We start from the raw sequence: 19554 nt of genomic DNA, 5'->3' as shown, positions 1-19554 counted from the left end.
TTCTGGGAGTGTGCGGAAAAACGCAGGCGTGCCAGGATAAAACACGGGAGTGTCTGGAGAAACGGGGGAAGTGGCTGGCCGAACGCAGGGCGTGTTTGTGATGTCAAACCAGGAATGAAACGGCCTGAGCTGATCGCAATCTGTGAGTAGGTCTGGAGCTACTCAGAAACTGCTAAGAATTTTCTATTAGCAATTCTGCAAATCTTTCGTTCGCTATTCTGCTAAGCTAAGATACACTCCCAGAGGGCGGCGGCCTAGCATGTGCAATGCTGCTAAAATCTGCTAGCGAGTGAACAACTCGGAATGAACCCCCATAAGTATACATTTGCACCTTCCCAATACCTGGTGAAAGAGATGCATCTGATATGAGATGGTTCTCTATGTATGGTCAGATCTTAATAGACTGCCACGAATACGCCAACTTATCTTATGTGTGAGGTCTAGTTGCCACTTAATTACACCCACTTAGCCTCAACTGAAGATGCAGCTGAGATGTGTTAGACTCTGAATCCCCCGTATCCTTTCCATAGTTGTTTGTAGTTGCATATTCTCAGCTATGGAGCATGTACACTTCAAAGTAATCCCAAGATCGTCCACAAAGTGGATTTTCATGCAACTCTGAATAATCAGCCCCAAAAGGCTGCAGTGGGTCTCTGGTTTATATATATTGTGAGATGCTAAAGCCATCTACAAATTCACTGTGCTATGTTTTCAGAGTCTCACCTTTTCTGTTTATATTAATAATGGTGGGCATATCCCCATAAGGTGTATGCATCTATGCATCTATACATCTACAGTATGCAAGTGTTATCAAAATTGCACCTAACGGACCTGCACTCGTATTATTTCCTTCTGGTTGATGGTCCAATCTCTTTTCAACTCGGTAATGGCTGTCAGTCTCTCACCCCCATTAATATGCTCTTGTGTACCCCAGTCTGCCAGACACCCTAACAAATTGCTAGTGCTGCTCTATTTCAGCTGCGAACAGCCCGATCAGAGTCATTTTAAGTGAGGAGTAGTCCCATGTGCTGCCTCCTCCTTCTGGGCTTCCTCCACTATAGTTGGCATCGCTGTAGAGTCTAAGCACTAGGAGCTCAGACTCTAATAAGCATGCACAGATCTCTGGAAAATTGGTGCGACAGCCATTTTCCTGGCGATTTCTCTACTGCTGATGATTTGTGCTCTTACTGCCACTAATGGGGGACTGTGGAGAGGTGAGTATTAAAGAAATGGGTGCAGCGTGTGTGGTGTGGGGCCCCCTAGACTCAGGGGGGCCACAGATATTGCACCGATTATAAATATGCAAATGTGACTGATATTCAAATGCATGAAGAGCTGTTGAGCCATGATTGATTTATATCTAAAATGGAACATATTACTAGCCTTCAGTAGTCAAGTTCAACACGGTCTGGTCCCCTTGGTATACATTCCAAAACACAACCCTTCCGGGATTCATGATTGTGTGCGCACCTCTCACCTAGATTCCTTTTTATGGTACTTGCTCCTCCCTCTTTCTCTACTCACTTTACAGAATCACTAATCTTCTTCATCTATATCTCTTCATTTACTTTCACCCCTGGCCCAATCATTACAACCTAGTGGTCAATCTCCTATTTGTACCTACTACACCCATCCCAGTTCTCTCCCTTTTTTCTTACCAAACCTCTCCCTTTTTGGACTTTTATTTTAAATGTATTGTTTTCCTTTGCTGATATGTTATTTCCCTTTCCCTCTCTCAGGGCCGGTTCTGGGGCTCTGTGCGCCCCGGGCGGCAATAGGGCGTGGCTTCATACAGGGGGCGTGGTCATTTACGCCCCCTGTACAGACTGAAATGATGTGCGGTGTGCGATGATGTAATCGCGCACCGCACAGCAAAGGTCCTCTCCACGAAGGGAAACGAGACGCATAGCGTCTAGTTCCCTTCGTGGAGAGGACCTTTGCTGTGCGGTGCGCGATGACGTCATCACGCACCGCACAGTAAAGGACCTGTCCACGAAGGGAAACTAGACACGTACGCGTCTAGTTTCCCTTCACAGCGGCCAGCGGCAGCGGGGGGCAACGGGCAGCGGGGGGCACAGCAGCAGCGGATCTTGCCCTGGTGCGGCGCCCTCCGGATGGCGCCCTGCTCCCTCCGGGAGGTGGTGCCCCGGGCAAAAGTCCTGCTTGCCCGTGGCAAGATCCGCTACTGCTCTCAGTACACCCTGAGTATAACTGGCCTCCTGTTCTGTCGGCCCTTGGACCCTACCCTATTCAGCTTAAGTCGGCTGCCATCTTATATCTGCTACATATAATAGGCTCCTTTGTAAATGACTCAGCTCTTTCCATTTTCCTGATTTCTGCAACATACAGTACTTCCTTAGCAGCTTTTGTCTGTCCCCCTCCTCCCCCCTCTTTTCAATGTATTGGTCATTATATGTATCCTTATTGTATTTTGCTTTTTGAGATATACAGTATGTGCAAATTAATGCTCTATATTGCACTCTGTTTATTCTCAATGTTCTGTAAACTTTTAATAACATTTTACGATTAAAAAAAAAAGTACACCTAACAAACATTCAGTTTAGAGCAGTGGCGGCTCCCACCTTTAGACTTAGGTGGGGCTATGACTGCCTAGCTACTGCTGGTTAAACACTGTACACCACACACAGATAATATACTTGAAATCACCTTAAGCTATGGCATACAGCACATACTACTCCCATAACACGCCCATAAGATACTCTATCAACATGCGTCTGGCTAGCTACCACCCAGGAACACCCCAATAGATTTCCAATAGATTTTTGAGACCGTGTGTCTCAAATGCTACTGCGCCTCTGTGCGCACACACTGGGAGACACATGCACAGTGCGACTTTTTAGTGACTTAGACAAATGCACAGTTGAAAAAATCAACCATTTGTGCAAATATCGGCATTGTCTAAAGACCCACTTCATCATCAAATCCAACCTATCATCCTCTGTTCCATGGTCACTGTCTACCCCATCTGTGTCACCCCTGTCTGCCCCTCCCCTTTAGAATGTAAGCTCTCATAAGCAGGGCCCTCTCCCATCCCCTCATGTGCTTTTCCTTCCCATAATTATCTTATCATCTAATACTAGTCCACACTCCATACCCCATATAATGGCACCTCACCCTTGGTCTCTGCCATCCTTATGTTTATTTGAGTGTAATGACCACTGATGAAGTAATGTTTATAAATCATGTACTTGTCTTGCAATGCCTTCTACAGTAAGTCAGTGTCTTCTTGCTCATTTGTTTATGTTCTATGTTAGATGCTGCAAAACCATTGTGGCGCCATAAAATAGAGGCTGATAATAATTATTTTAATTGTGGGCCTAATTCAGATCTGATCGCAGCAACAAATTTGTTAGCTAAAGGACAAAACCATGGGGATCATTCTGACCCGGTTGCACGCTACACTTTTTTGCAGCCGTGCGATTGGGTCAGAACTGCGCATGTGCTGTCGCCGGGCAGTGACACTTCCAACGAAGAAAGTGGTCACAGCGGCGACCGCAAGAAGATTGACAGCTGGAAGGCGTATCTGGGCATCAACTGACCATTTTCGGGGAGTGGATTTCCGAATGCAGGCATGTCGAGGCGTTTGGTGGGCGGATGTCTGACGTCAATTCCGGGACCTGAGATGCTGAAGTGATCGCACCAGGTAAGTAAGTCCAGACCTACTCCTTTTGTGCACAAAACTTATTTTGCATAGCACAGCTGCACAAGCGATCGCAGCTTTGCTATACAAAAATCCACTCCCCAATAGGCGGCGTCTACCTGATTGCACGGGCAGCAAAAAGTTGCTGCGTGCGATCAAGTCAGAAGGAGGTCCCATGTGCACTACAGGGGGGGCAGATATAACGTGTGCAGAGAGAGTTAGATTTGGGTGGGGTGTGTTCAAACTGAAATCTAAATTGCAGTGTAAAAATAAACTAGCCAGTATTTACCCTGACCAGAAACAATATAATCCAACCAAATCTAACTCTCTCTGCAAATGTTATATCTGCCACACCTGCACTGCACATTGTTTTGCCCATTAGCTAACAAATTTGCTGCTGTGATCAGATCTGAATTACTCCCTGTGTGCGACACAGAATCAGGCCCAATGGGGGTCATTCCGAGTTGTTCGCTCGTTAGTTTTTTTAGCTACGGAGCGATTAGTCGCAAACTGCGCATGCGCAATGTTCGCAGTGCGCCTGCACCAAGTAAATAAACACAAAAGTTTGGTATTTTACTCACGGCCTAATGGAGATTTTTCATCGTTCTGGTGATTGAAGTGTGATTGACAGGAAGTGGGTGTTTATGGGCGGAAACTGTCCGTTTTATGGGAGTGTGCGGAAAAACGTTGGCGTTTCTGGGAAAAACGTGGGAGTGTCTGAAGAAACGGGGGATTGTCTGGGCGAACGCTGGGTGTGTTTGTGACGTCAAACCAGGAACGAAACTGACTGAACTGATCGCAGTGTAGGAGTAAGTCTGGAGCTACTCAGAAACTGCTAAGAAATTTCTATTCGCAATTCTGCTAATCTTTCGTTCGCAATTCTGCTAAGCTAAGATACACTCCCAGAGGGCGGCGGCTTAGCATGTGCAATGCTGCTAAAAGCAGCTAGCGAGCGAACAACTCGGAATGAGGGCCTATGTGTTTGTGTGCTGTGGACAGGGTAATTCAAGGTTTACTATATATTCAGTATTATAGAAAATAAGTCACATCCGATAGAATTAATTATCAATTGTACTGTTATAAATACATACTTTTTTTTTTTTATAATGAAATAAAATAATTTTCCTTACTAATGTTATACAGTAGGAATCATTTTCCACCTGTCGCTGACAGCCACTATTACAGTATAAGAAAATAAAAATCAATGTATTTCTAGCAGGACAATTGATAACTAAATGTATCTGATGTAACTTATTTTATATATTAGTGAGTCACTCAGTATTTGCTCCTGTACAGCGGCAGTAAAACAATTTCTAGGTCTGCACAGTCTGCAGCCCCTAGAAGCACATTATAGTCAGGGATTTAGCACAGCATGGGCTTCATGCTGGAAGCTTTTACTGCTAATCGCAATCTGTTGTGGCAGTCTAACAGTGGGAGGAGTTTCCTCCCTCTGAGACTGCCAGCACTGTGTGAGATAATTAGCATGAAGAGCTTCCAATCGGAAGCCACTGCACAGCAATCTCTGTGTCCTGCTTCCTGCCCGATAATATAGGGGGTAGAGCTCGGAGCTAACGCAGGGCCAATTTCTGGGGGCAGTATCAAGTCCCAAGTGCAGGACAGTGTGATTGATGTCACAAAATATACATTAGTCCCAATTAGTGTAAAAGTGTAATTATAATGTATAATACATACCAGAGATGCATGCAAGGGACATAAAGATGACAAATAATTTCTTAAAAATGTAGTTATTAGTAAAACATTTTGAACAGAAACACGAGTGATTGCCACTTCTGAACTGACTAAAATAAATAGAGAACAAGTTCAGTACTAGAATGTAGCTGTGTCTTGCCTGAAAAGTCTATGTCATTACGGTTTATAAAACTGCTGTGTAGTTTAACTGTTTGTTCATTCATTAATTTTTCATTCAAAAATATATGAAGATTTTCATTCTAGTAGTATGAATAACAGCCAACAAATAAGAAATACAAATAATACTAGATTATTATGAGATACGCAGCTCAGACATGAGTTATCCCAGATGAGTCATTCCATTAGCTGTAATAATATCATAACATATGGGCACAATCAACATTAACAACATTTCCAAACTTAAATGCACACTTCAAAACATAAACCAGTGAGAAATGAACAGAATTCCTTTTTAACTAATGCATAAAGTGTGTTTAATGAAATAAAGAGAATTCACATAATTTCAGAATATCTGTAATTGGAAACATTCTACTAGAACACATAAAGAACAATGTGGCCCAAATGTAATAGCCTGCAAGTTGCAGGGACAAGTGAAATGTTGCCAATTTATCTGCTAGATTAAAAGCAGCAATAATTTGCAAAGCAAATTATTGCAAAAACTCCTGAACATTGACTGACTAGACGTACATGTAACTCACTTGTGTCCCTACGGTATACCTATCTGTATGTCTTTACTTGCCCCCCCACTTACTTATCTGTTACCTACTTGGCTGTTGTATAGCAAACCGAAGACAAATTACTAGTAGCTGCAAGTATACCTGGCCAATAAAGCTGATTCTGATTCTGAAAAACAAGATGGTTTTACATTTTTCTGCATTAAAAATAGCGGCTAAATCGGTTAAATCACATTGGTGCCTGCAAATCACATTTGGACCTTTATGTCCATGCCTCTCTAGCTTACATATCCTCATCTGGTCAGCACCTGTGTTTACCTGTAAGTGAGTGTTATAATGAATACAGGGGTTAGGTGACAATTGGAAGCTGCTTTGTATGTATATAGATTATCTCAAACAGAGTGAGAGAGAAAAATAAATTTTCAGGTGACCTTGACACTTCTAAGTGATTGGAACATTTTAGACTAATACAGTAAGTGGAATTTTTTTGGGACTGCTGATATTGCTTCTTCTGGTGAATATCATTACTAGGAATAAGCATGGCAAATTGAAGAGATTACTGTGCACAAAAGAGGCAATTTAATTTGGAGAATTATTAGGTTGCAATGTGCTGTCATTATGGTCCCAAGATATTCCAATGTCACATTGCATTAAGATGACTTCATATACAGTTTCTAAAATAAATATACCGTATAATTGGGATCTGGTTAAGATCCCGGCATTCAGAATCCTGGCAGTCGGAACACCGATGCCAGAATACTGACACTGTTTGGAATACTGACACTCAAAATACTGACACTGCTTGGCATACCAACACTGCTTGGAATACCAATACCGGAATGCTGACATGGATCGCAGTGGTGATGCCAGAACCCCAAATGCTGGGATCCTGAACATAGGTATGCAGGGCAGTTTAGGGTTAGTCCCCGCGGCTGGAGGAAGGTTAGGTTTAGGCTGCAGGGGGAGGGTTAGGGTTAGGCTGCTGTGGTGGCAGGGTTAGGTTTAGGCTGTGCGGAGGGTGGGTTAGGTTTAGGAATCAATGTGGATTGTTAAAGTTAGGCTGCAAGGGAGGGAGGGTTAGGGTTAGGCTGCTGGGTGGCACGGTTAGGATTAGGCACCACTGGGGAGGGTTAGGCTGCAGGGGGTGGGGGGAGTTAGGGATAAGCTGTGGGTAGGGGAGTTAGGGTTAAGGGGTTTGGGTTTTAGGGATAGTATACTAACCTAGTAGATATTGAGATACTAAGCATCGGGATGCTGCTGTCGGTATTCTGCCCACTGGCATCCCTAGCGCCGGGATCCCGTTTACATCCCATTTAATCATACCCTAAATTCAGGGCAGAATTAATGGCCAAATAGGCATGGTCTGAAAATTATCCTGGGCCTATTGTGAGAAGCAGAGGAGGTGTGACCAGTGTACACTCCTATACTCCAACACAAACTTTTTTGACACTGACTTTTATCTATCTCCCTCTGAAAGGAATGACTTGCAATAAATCCATTAACATTAAATCCACTGAAAAAGTCAGCAAGGAACCAGAATATCACACTTTTTTAACCTACAGAATGTTAGCAGCCAATCTTCATTTAGTATTCTAGTAAGGCAGAAAATTTAATGTGTATATATATATATATATATATATATATATAAACAAATATAGAAAACCACAGCACTCACCACCCCAGAAGCGGGGTGCAGTGTCTGCACTCACCACTCATAGGGTGGGGTGCATGCAGCCCATGGCCACCTACCCAAATACATACAAATAGAAAATTCAGCACTCACCATAGCAAGCTCACTTGTCCTCACAACATCAATAAATAAATTATGAGGGTTTAGTTAGTGAATTGGCCAATGCACGGAAGCCTACAAACTGCTCGCCAAGGTACCCCACCTTCATGCAGGTCCTACACTATCACAAAGCCATAAAAATTAAAACCTGGCAACCATGTGACCGAGGTGAGTCACGTGACCGGAGTGCAGCACATGACTTCCCTATACTGATGGGATGCTGAAAGGACACAATGCATCCCTGGGATGCAATCACATGACTGCCTGATGTCATGGGCATGTGACCCTGCTGTATCTATGAGCTTCTGTTTTTGCCAGAGGCTTATGGGAAACAGGCAGGGTTACTAGGACATGGAGTATAAACAGGGCTTCTGATTGGAGCATCCTCCATCTGCATAGATTGATAAATACTACTAATAATAAGCCAAACTATATTTAGTGTAGAGAAAAATATTTTATTTTTTTAGAATTAGTAACTGTTTTATAAAAGGTCTACCTCCTGTACCCTGCACTTTGAAAATGTGTATTTTTTATGTATATTGGATGGGTAATTGTTTCAACGTAACAGTTACCTGCCATATTGGCAGGGGTATAAAAGTCCAAATGGGACACTGAAAAAGCTGCAACCACTATGCAGTGAAACACTTTAGTTGGATCCACCTTGCCTATCCCATTTGGACCTTACAACCAAGGAGTTTGGCCAGACCAACCCCCTGCTGTTTTACCTTCTGTGATCCACACCTCAGCTCCAAATTGTCTCATGGATTGGACCCTATTGTCTACACTGTACAGCTACCAATAACTATAAACATGGACAGTGCCACTTTCTTCCAAACACATAATGATGTGGGTATTAATAGGAACAGACACTTAATCACCTCAAAGACTGTTCCAAATCTAGAAACCTGCTTATTGGCAGGTGCAGTGGGTTTTTTTTGTTTTGTTTTTTGTTTTTGTGTATCTGGTTCAATTTAACGTGTTATATTGAATATATGCTTTCCACTCTTTATTTTAATTGTTATTAAGGGGTATATTCAATCAGGGTTGGATCCATTCCGACATGCATTTGTTGGAATGGATCCGACAACCCCTATCCAATCCCATCTCAATTCGACTTTATAAAAAATCAAATTAAGATGAGACCTGTGAGCGGAGGAGAGGGGGGAGACCAGCGGGGACAGCCGCGGGCAGACGGAGGAGAGCAGCGCTGCAAAAGGATGTCTCACAGACGCCAGACCTCACGGCAGTGTCCATCCGGCTCCAGCAAACGTGACCTCACTTGCTGGAGCCGGGTGGACACTGCCGTGAGCGGCGCGGCTGTGACACATCCTCCTGCAGCGCTGTGCTGTAGCGCTGCTCTCCCCTGTCTGCCTGCGGCTCTCCCCCATCTGTCTGCGGCTCTTCACCCTCTCCTCCTCTAAAGTCCCTCATCTCAGTCTGACATTTTTTTATGTCGGACTGAGATGCTCGGAAACGGGGCCAAATCACGCAAAAGTACGTGAATCGGCAGCTATACCGCCAATTCATGTACTATTCGACAAGTCTAATTCCCAGACTTGTCGAGTAAAAATAGCTGAGATTGAATAGGTCGAATCACGATTCGACCTTAAAAAGCCGAAAACTGACGTTTTTTCGACAGACAGCAGCTTTCGACCCTAATTGAATATACCCCTAAATGTATATCTTTTACCCATCCAGATATTTATTATTGTGAGAAGATTCTTAACTAATCGATAGCGCTGCCACATTTGCTTGTTTTTTTCTTTATAAAAAACAATACCCCAGTGGATGAGTAAAGTAGCATTATTGTTACCTATATGACTGGCAAGCTAATTACACAACAGTCACCTTTACGTTGCTCAGACACACTGCGTTCTCTGAGTCATATTTTAGAAAACATAATAATGGACAGGAATCGCTAAGTAAAAATCACTTAAGGTGTATTATTTGGCTCAGCAACAAATGACTTTTGATATACTGTAGATTCACTTTTAAATGTAGATTTAATTGAGTTTTAATAGAGTGGCTTAGAAGCACTTGATGTTTTGCAAATGTCTGTTTAAGAAGGTTGACTGAACCCAAATATGAAAAGCTGTCATCAACCAAAAAGAAAAAAAATTAACAATTCTACAATTGATTAATGAAAATGCAATGATTGTTTGCCTTTATGCATATGTTAATGTGACAGCTGTTTAAAGGGTAATCATGCCTATTATGTATGTACCAGTACTCTAGCAATACAATGGTAACTAAAATAAAAGGCAAAAGATTGTAATTTTCATGGGTAAATAATTTCTTGCATGCATTAATAAAAACTGGCAAGCACTGGTCCTTTCAAATTATGTCAGACTTGATTGTGTGTGGTTTGATCTTGGAAGACATAATACAGAAAGTATTGGTCACACATATGAATGTAGCCAATTCTATTTTCTGGTAAATGTGGGTAATTTGTTTTAAAACATCATGCAGTCTCCATCTAAATAAAAAGTGTTGGGTACATTTTTTAATGCCAGAATAAATAAGCTCAGGTAATTAACATTGTTTATAATACTTAGTTCTTGTGATCTGTTTTCTTGAGAAAAATGTAAATCATTAGGATTAGAGATTTTTTTAAATAAGTATTATGATGTGAGCATTGTCTTAATGAAGGAGAGGGAGCTTGAACCACATACCCTAATATTAAACGTAAAGAGGTGCAAAGATGCTTAGGCTTATTGTGCCATGCAGGAAAAAAAGAAAATGCAGGTGAACACTGTAAGCACTATGGGGTTGATTCATGTTTGTGAATAGAGTAAAAAAGAAAGCAACTGGGCAAAACCATGTTACACTGCAGGTGGTGCAGATGTAACATGCAGAGATAGTTAGATTTGGGTGGGGTGTGTTCAAACTGAAATCTAAATTGCAGTGTAAAAACAAAGCTGTCTAAGGGTGTGTACACACAGTGAGATTCTTGCTATGCCCGATTTTCACTTGCGATTTCCCTTGAACTCGCCGGAGCCCAGCACCACCGATTTTGACTAACTTTTCTTGAGATATGGACTATGTGTGCTTACAATTTTGGCTTATGTGAGATTTTGGCTTATGTGAGATGTCATTGACATGAGAGATGAACTAGATAGTACACCGATCTAGCAAGGATTGACTTGCCTGCACAGTCTATCTTTTCTTGCGATGCCAACCTGGCGGGACCGCGCATCGGGATCGCAAGGTGACTTTCACCTTGCGATCTGCACTAACTTTTCTTGCAATTTTGACTATATAGTCAAAATTGAAAGAAAATATCTCACCGTGTGTACACACCCTTACAGTTGCGGGCTACACTACATGCAAAGCAGCCAATAGTTACCCTGCACGGATAATATATGAATGTACACTTGCTCCCCTTGCATGGCAACATGGTTTGCGCCAGACACAGTTACGTGCTTTTTTTGCTTTACTTACAAACATGAATCAGACCCTAAGAACAGTGATAGTCGAAACAATTATGATACATTCTACAATTAACATGCTGTATAAATTAGGTTCTTGGTGCACATTTTGCCATACTTGTGAGCCCATCCTCCATATCAAATTGAACCCTATCACATGGTCCCTGACATTGCCAGGAGGTGTAGCAGGGAGGGTATCCGGAGTGGAGAGAAGGAGCCAGACACACCGCTAGCATAACATGCATGGCAGCGGTGCTAGGCGACCAGGAATAGGGATTGCGTCAGCAGGTGAGCATTGCTCTCTGCGACGGCACCTGCCTCACCACCCACCGTACGGCTCTAGCCTCAGCTAACTGTATAGCTGCATAACTTGTCCAATCAGCTTAGTTAGCCAGGTTTTGTAAAGTTATCAAGAGAAATCAAAGTATTAAAGATTTACACAAAAGATACTTTTTAAATTGAAATTGTACCAAGCTTGTACATTGAATACTATTCTGAGTTTGCGTAGCTTATTGTGAATGACTTTCCACGGCTGAAGTAATCGTTTACTATAGCCACGTTCCACACATGTTCTAGATAGCCATTCAAAAATTCTAGAGAACTCTGGAACAATGCATTACGCTAATAAATATAAAAATATAAGTTATTTTAATTATTTAATAGACCAAGGAATTACAGATCATCAGTCAAAGATGGTCTTCATAAGTAATCAAAGTGAGTGCATAACTGAATTCTTTCAAAGTGTTATTTAAGTTAACAACTTCATGAGATAATTATTTCTCACAATTTACATTTTTCACATATGAAGAATGAAGGTAAACTGTGGCCTAACTTTTTACTCCAGCCTGCTAAAAATTAAAACTTGATTAACTTTATTCCACACCTGTATCAAAGCGCAAAAACACCACACAGCATAACAATGGCTTAAAGGGGAATTTCGATAGAAAATATGCATTACTGTTATGCTCGTAAATAATTCACTGACCATGCCCTGGCATGTAAGACAACTATCCTGAATAGAACGAATGTCACTGAAATTATGTCTTGTATACTGTTAGAATAATACAAGGAATTTCATAATATTTTAACAGGTATAAATGTGCATTCAGCAGAGGCACTATAAAGGTACTGTACACATATTGCTCAACAGATCTAGCTAAGTATAAGGGGTTTATTTTATAATGTGTGATCCTCTCACACCTGCAAGTAATTGCAGCTATACTTGCGGTACCTCCGGACTCACTGATTTTTGTTCACAGCCCCATAGTGCTGCAAGTAAAAATGTGCGAGTCTGGTGCAAGTTCAAGATGGAGAGGGCACAATTCTGTAGAGTGTAAGCTTGTGAGCAGGTCCTTCCTACCTCTATGACTGTTATTTCCCAGTTTTGTTTTATCATTGTGTACAATTGTAAAGTGCAACGGAATTTGCTGCGCTACATAAGAAACTGTAAATAAATAAATAAATAAAGTTGCAGTGTTGAAAATAGTGTGGTAGCTCACACCACTCAAGGGTAATTGAATTGACTCCTAAATGTTCATTAATTATAATCTCATTTTGTTCTAATAAATAATTTACCTTAAAAGGTAAAGACCTTGATGGATACATGCCAGCATAATCTTCATTGTTTGGGCCTGTATTTTTCACTTAATACGAGGAATTCAATTGTTTTTTGGCCAGCGATAAGTACTGTAATGGTGCATGTTGCACCCAAATACACTGAGTATAGATGCAAAAAGCACCCAAACCCATGTAAAGTCTCATTTAGTGTGCCCAAATGGCACTTTTGGCTCCCAACCAGCTGACTTTTTGCTGATTTCTGCTCACCACCTCAGATGAGGTGGGCAGAAATCATGCAGTAGTGCCCGAACAGCTGAACAATTGAATAGCTCTATCGGGCCACGCTAAAAACAATTGAATTTAGAAGTTTGATGGAATTAAGTCCTTGGGTGTATATATAGTTTTTAGCATGCCCATATAGTATCTTATCAGAAAACAATTGAATTCCCTCTATTGTATTAAACAAACCCTTTTAATTAAACAGAGTTTGATACAGTCAAAAAGTAAGGATGAAACCACTGGCTAGATACGACTCCACGATGAAAGGGACAGTGCTAATTTATATATGACTGTTTGGTTTGGAAAGAAGTTCACACTTTTAGACTACAGTAGGTCTTTAATTTTGTACTACAATCTATAACTTTCAATTTACAGTTTGTATGCACTGTGAATACAATATAGTAGATGTTATAACTGTGTTTGGATTATGATGGACTTTTTGTGTTTTTAACAGGTACCCTACTCGGAATTAGGTGGGAAGACACTGGTGATGACGGTTTATGATTTTGACCGCTTCTCTAAACATGACATCATTGGGGAGGTCAAGGTTTTTATGAACAAAATAGATTTTGGTCATGTGACAGAAGAATGGCGTGATCTACTTAGCGCTGAAAAAGAAGAGGTAAGAAAACAGAAGTTCTGCTATATCATATTCTTTTTTTTGCTGACATTAATTTGAGTTTATATGTGTCATGAAAGAAATCTATAGGAGGTTATTACTAGTATTATCCTTTACTTGGAAAATGCCAAAATATTACACTGTGCTGTATATTGAAGTGATCATTACACTAACAAATTACATGCCGTGCATGACACAAAATGTATGGAGCTTACAGTTTAAGAGGTGCAGGGAATATGTGCAAAGAGATCGGAGATATACAGTATCACTGAGATAATTTGACCAGGCAACTGACATGTAGAGGCATCTCACACCACAAGCAATAAAAACTATGGAACAGAGGAAGCAAATATTCCTATAAAGTTTCATCCTTAATGTAAATTACATAACCATATTATATTCTTCTAACATTAACAAAGCATCACTAAACATATTTCTGTCTATTGCTATAACAAAGGTAAAACAATTTCTTGTTACGTTCCTGATGTTGTTGTTAGCCTTTAACTGTCACCAGGCATACACTAGTAAAACAAAGAATGCTGCTTCCTAGGCATATTTTGTGCTGTATATCGTGCATGTGCAAAAATTTGATCTGTAATTATTTAATAACATACAGACTCCATCTGTTCCCTATAGCATAATAGGAGTTAATAGGATGTTTTATATGTTTACTGGTCAATCCCTATTTTTGATCTTTAAAGAAAAAGTTCAACCACTCACAGTTATTATGGGAGTCAAAATTAATTTGAAAGAGCATGGAACTGTTTTTCTCATGCCTTTTCATCTGTCTTAAGGTCCGTACACACTGGCCGATATATCGGGTCCGTCGGCCAGTGTGTACGGCCTATCCGTCTGTGAACTCCGTCATTCACAGACGTATCACGTCGGCCCAGCAGCACAGCCGACGGCCAATATATCTACCGATGTACAGTAGGTCGGCCGACCGCCCGTACACAGGCTGCGGCGGCCAGCGGTGATTGACAGCTGAACTGGGCGGGCATGTGTATACGCCCGCCCAGTTCATGACGTCAGTCCCTGACGGATCGGGCAATGTGTATGCTCAACACACTGCCAGATCCGTCCATAGATATATCTGCAGATCAACTGATCTGCAGATATATCTACTAGTGTGTACCCACCTTTAGAGTCTACATATACCTTGTCACTCTTCTGCTTTATCCTTACAGGGTACACAGGTTCTATAGGATATTGAGGTGTTACAGTATGTCTTAGAGTCTATGGGATTTATTTACTAAAGTGCTAGTTTTTAGATGTGGAGTTGTTGCCAGTAGCAACCAGTCAGATTCTAGCTATTATTTTCTAGAAGGTACTGGATAAACAAGTAGAATTTAGTTGCTATGGGCAACAGCTGCAATTCTATAAACCCACACTTTAGGAAATATACCCCTATGTGGCTATTTTTAAAACCTGCATTTCTGCCCCAATTGGTATAATTATTTTTCAGGGCAATTTATCAATATTTCAAAGACTATAAACTAAGTAAAGTGATAATTTATGCAATCACTTTACTTCTAAGTTTGAACATGGCAGAGCTACGGCAAATGTGCAGCCAAAAATAATTGTGTTCATGTAGTCAAAAAGCTATAATAAGTAATGCCATCAAAATCTTTATAAACTTGTCAAAATTGCTGTCCCCATAGAACCTGGGGGCTGCTCTTGTGATAATAGGCCGGGAGGGACCGCAGCAGGAATCTCAGATATCTGATGCTGTACCCTCTTAAAGCATTCAGGGGAAGTGCAGTTAATGTAGAAGTACTAACACAATGGTATTGTTTTAATATATTTTCAGCTAAAACTAACCTATAACTCTTAACATGGGTACACACTATGCGATGTGTGTACCCAACAGATCTGACAGACGAGGGGACCAAGCATGTGCCATGTGCATACACACTTGCCAATGTCAGGTACCACGTGGCATCCCTCAATAGCAACATCCGCTATTAGCCCTGCTTCAGGGCCGACCGGGGATGGAGCGCACATATTATGGGTACAGAATAGATAATGTACCTGATATGTTGCTCTGATCTGCGGGATCAGAGCAACATATCCTTTAGTATGTACCCAGCTTTAGCGGTATATTTACTAAACATAAAATTTTCAAAACCGCTGACTACCTATGGCTCTGATCATTGAATTTAAAACTAATGTAAGACAAATCAGGTCTGTTTTGCATTTTGTTTCTTTTGTCATTTTAAACTCAACAAAGCTACCTAGAATCTGTTTAGAAAATATTTAACTTAGACTTATAACTTTCTTGCATTACAGTGTATACTCCACAATATCGAAAGAATACAACTATTTATTCTTCCACCTTACCTGTACAATATCTATCTCTGTAATTCCTATTTATTATTTGTAATAAAGGTAAAGAGTGTTTCACTGCTTGCAACATCTAGCTTATGTACTGGGACGTTTCTAGACAATATGGCACCCAGTGTGAACAGGAATATTGTAAAAATGTTGGAGACTGAGGGGTAGCTTTACTAAGCAGTGATAATTGCGGAGAATTGAGCCAGTCGAGAAGTTCCCATGGCAACCAATCAGTACTAAAGTAACATCTTTAATTTGCATACTATAAAATTATACAGAGCTGCTGATTGATTGATAAGATAACTTCTCCACTAGCTCACTTTTCCGCTCTTATCACTGCTTAGTAAATGTCCCCCTGAGAAACATTTGTGTGCATGTAAAAAGGGGTGTGTCCTCACTGTGATAGGCATGACATTGTTATAAGTGGTGTGGTCTCACAGGAAAGTACTACCTGACACCCCAGTATTGCACCCTGCACCCCCAGACATTGGCCACTACAGGAAAAAAAATACCTGATTCATTCTCTTTACATTATATGGCATTTTTTCTCCTTATAGTAATGCCCCTAACACATTATGTACCACGCCATAATGCCCCTTACACAATATGCCACACACCATAATGCCCCTTACACATACCATATAGTACCAGAGCCAGATTTACATACAAATGGTTCATGTGGGCAGTATACTCAGGTGCAATAGGACAGTATGTACTGCTGAAAATTTGGAGAGTTTTGACCAGAGATGTGCAGAAAAGATAGGATAGGTGAGGCACTGCCTCACCTGCCATAAACTTTTTACTCTAGAGTTTTTGACAATACAAATTATTAGAATACTACAAAGAAGATATTTCTAATATATTCTTTGTATTTTAAATATACTTTATGTAGTCAAAACTCTGGCATATACATTAGTATGACAGGTAAGGCTGTGCCTCACCTGCCTCGCCTACCTCACCGGACGTCACTGATGCATATTACACATTATGCCAAACACCATAATGCCCATTACACCTTGCACATTATGCTTTAAAGTAATGCCCCTTACACATTAATCCTCACAGTAATACCACTTACATTTGGCAGCCTCATACTTACCAGGATTGAAGGCAGCCTCCTATCCCGGGGTTCGTGGATGCAGCTGTCCAGCCATGCTCTTCTTCTCTTACTGCAAGGAAGTTCCTGGCAAGTGGTCCCATCACTTCTGAGACAGACATAAGCGCCACATCACTGACCAAACTCCATCTCCCAGATTCCCCAGCCCTGCAGACAGGCAGCGGAGATTATGGAAGATGTAGTTTTAGCTCTGATCCACCTTGCAGTACCATGTGGCAGGGAGGGGAGATGAGGCCGTTACAGTTCCAAGTACTGACTGTAGTGGCCTGTGCAATTGCACAGCTCACATGGTCCTAGAAACAGACCTGCTTACATAACAGCTTCTGACAATCTTGTAGGAGCTATGTGAAACACGTTGTCTGCATCTCAGTTGTGGCGGCAATGCTGAGTAACCATAGACTCATCCAGGGGTTTGGTGCTTACCTGATTACATTAGTCAATGCTGAGTACATGTATGCTGTTGCAGTCAGCTGTAAAGGCTATAGTGTTCATCTCTATATGAATCCCAGCAGCTGTTACATTAGCATTGTCAGGAATCGGAGCTCTGCTACGTCTCACTTACCAGCGCGCTGGTATGCGGGCCTCCGGAGGTCTTGGCCCCAGTTGCGGCTGCATGGGTGTAGTAACCGCGAGCGTTCTGTTTCATATTGCTGAGTGCTCCTGAGTCTGGTCCTGTGTGGGTTTTGCGGCGTGCCGATGTCCAGCCTGTGTGGACGTTACCATGACACCTGCACGCAGCTGATTCTGATGTTCAATCCAGCTCTGTATCTCCGCCTGCAGTTTGTGTCCAATCACTGCCATAGGCAAACGCAGGGGGGGTTTCTGGTTGCCTGGAAACCCCCCTACTCTCTGCAAGTTTCTCAAATTATGACAATAATAGCAATAGTATATAATACGATTACTAGAGCTGCTGCCACATCATGCAGGTTATGGAACAGAGCGGAGCTACTGCACATGCCCAGTGGTAGCAACTTCTTCTACCAAGTTTGCTCTATGCGAGGATCTGAGTCCTCACTGCGTGCTCTGGACCAGAGAGTAGCTACCAGGAAGAAGAGACAGGAGCTTACCATGTGGTGGGAGAATGTGTGCTTAGAAAGTGCAGTACTGGTTCTACTATAGTTGTGTACTTTATTTATACTGTAGTTTGTTTAACCTTTTACAGTTTGTTTAACCTTTTCCTGACCACTTCTTTATATAATTTAAGTGTTTGATACAGCCCATACTATAGACAATCTAAAGTTCTAAATATTAATACTGTATTCCATACAGTATCCAGTGTATAAAAAGACTGATGTGTACATTAATGTCCAGGGACGTTGCTAGGTTCTTCTACCGCTCCCCCAGTCTCCTGCACTTACTCCAATGTTCTGCAGAGTGGGAGATTGTGGACTACATTTGGAAACCCCTCTCTAGAAATCCTGCGTTTGCCACTGACTGCTGGGCAGGAGGTATAACTTCCAGCTTGTGGCTCTCTCACATTGACTCGGACAACAAGTCACACACCGTGTGCCTAAGTTCTTCTGGTTCCTGTTTCCAGCGATCCCCGTGGTTACTTCCATTTGTTCCAGTCTTCATTCTCACAGCTCTCCTGTTAACTCCGGACTCCAATTCCATCCAGCCACAATCACCAGCAGCAGAGACTCTCCTCAGGTGTTCGTATTACCATCTCACTTGTACACTGGCTATCTGTATTCCATCTGTGCATTTCAGCAGTATTACTATTGATGGCTTAGAGACTGTTTCCTGCTTGAGCCTAGTAAAACTATCTGGAATTGTGTGCTTATAGAGACTGAGTGTTTCCTATACATACCGGAGCTCTACCTTTCAAGTTAATTTATCTTACGTTATACCGAGACTGTGTGCTATCAAGTACTATTGGACTTTAGTTATATCATCTGCCTTCAGTTTAGTTGTTTTACATTTCATTTGCAAGAGACCTCAGCTATTTAAATCCAGTTATCAACCATTGTCATTCCATTACCGGTTTTCTGTTTATACTGTGTTATCCGATCTGCTCAGTAACAATAAAACATCAGTGCCTATGCGCAGGACTATTATATTGCCTCCACGTTTTATCCATCATACCAACACTGACCCACTAGCGCCCCCGCCAGGGACAGACAAACCTAGAGACCTGACAGTTTGTCCGAGGCCCATGGACCCAGACGGTGGTCAGAGTGTGGGGTCAGGGACACTCCAAGACCTAGTGTCACGACTGGATGGTCAAGAGGATGCACAGCAGCAGATTATGCAATTCCTGCAAGGAATGTCTTTACAATTAGATACTTTACAACAATCACTTCCAATTACAGTTTCCCCAGTGTCCTCTTCAGTTACAGTTCCTGCTCCAGGTTCCTCAGTTTACAGCTCTCCATTTGCTCCTGTT

General features: G+C 41.7%; 1 protein-coding gene across 7 annotated transcripts in view; it reads left to right on the top strand.

The window, feature by feature from the left end:
- The window catches only part of SYT1 (synaptotagmin 1), a 1004279-nt gene that overhangs the window by 779552 nt on the left and 205173 nt on the right, over window positions 1-19554 (top strand). For all 7 annotated transcript variants that reach the window (XM_063927398.1, XM_063927392.1, XM_063927393.1 and 4 more), the window contains one exon: window positions 13553-13720. In XM_063927398.1, the coding sequence (XP_063783468.1) occupies window positions 13553-13720 (168 nt within the window). The remainder of the gene's footprint in view (window positions 1-13552; window positions 13721-19554) is intronic.

This window comes from Pseudophryne corroboree, chromosome 6 (assembly GCF_028390025.1).
Source record: "Pseudophryne corroboree isolate aPseCor3 chromosome 6, aPseCor3.hap2, whole genome shotgun sequence".
Classification (NCBI taxonomy): Eukaryota; Metazoa; Chordata; class Amphibia; order Anura; family Myobatrachidae; genus Pseudophryne; species Pseudophryne corroboree.
Note: the sequence above shows the minus strand (reverse complement) of the source record. Positions and strands in the feature narration are given on the sequence as shown.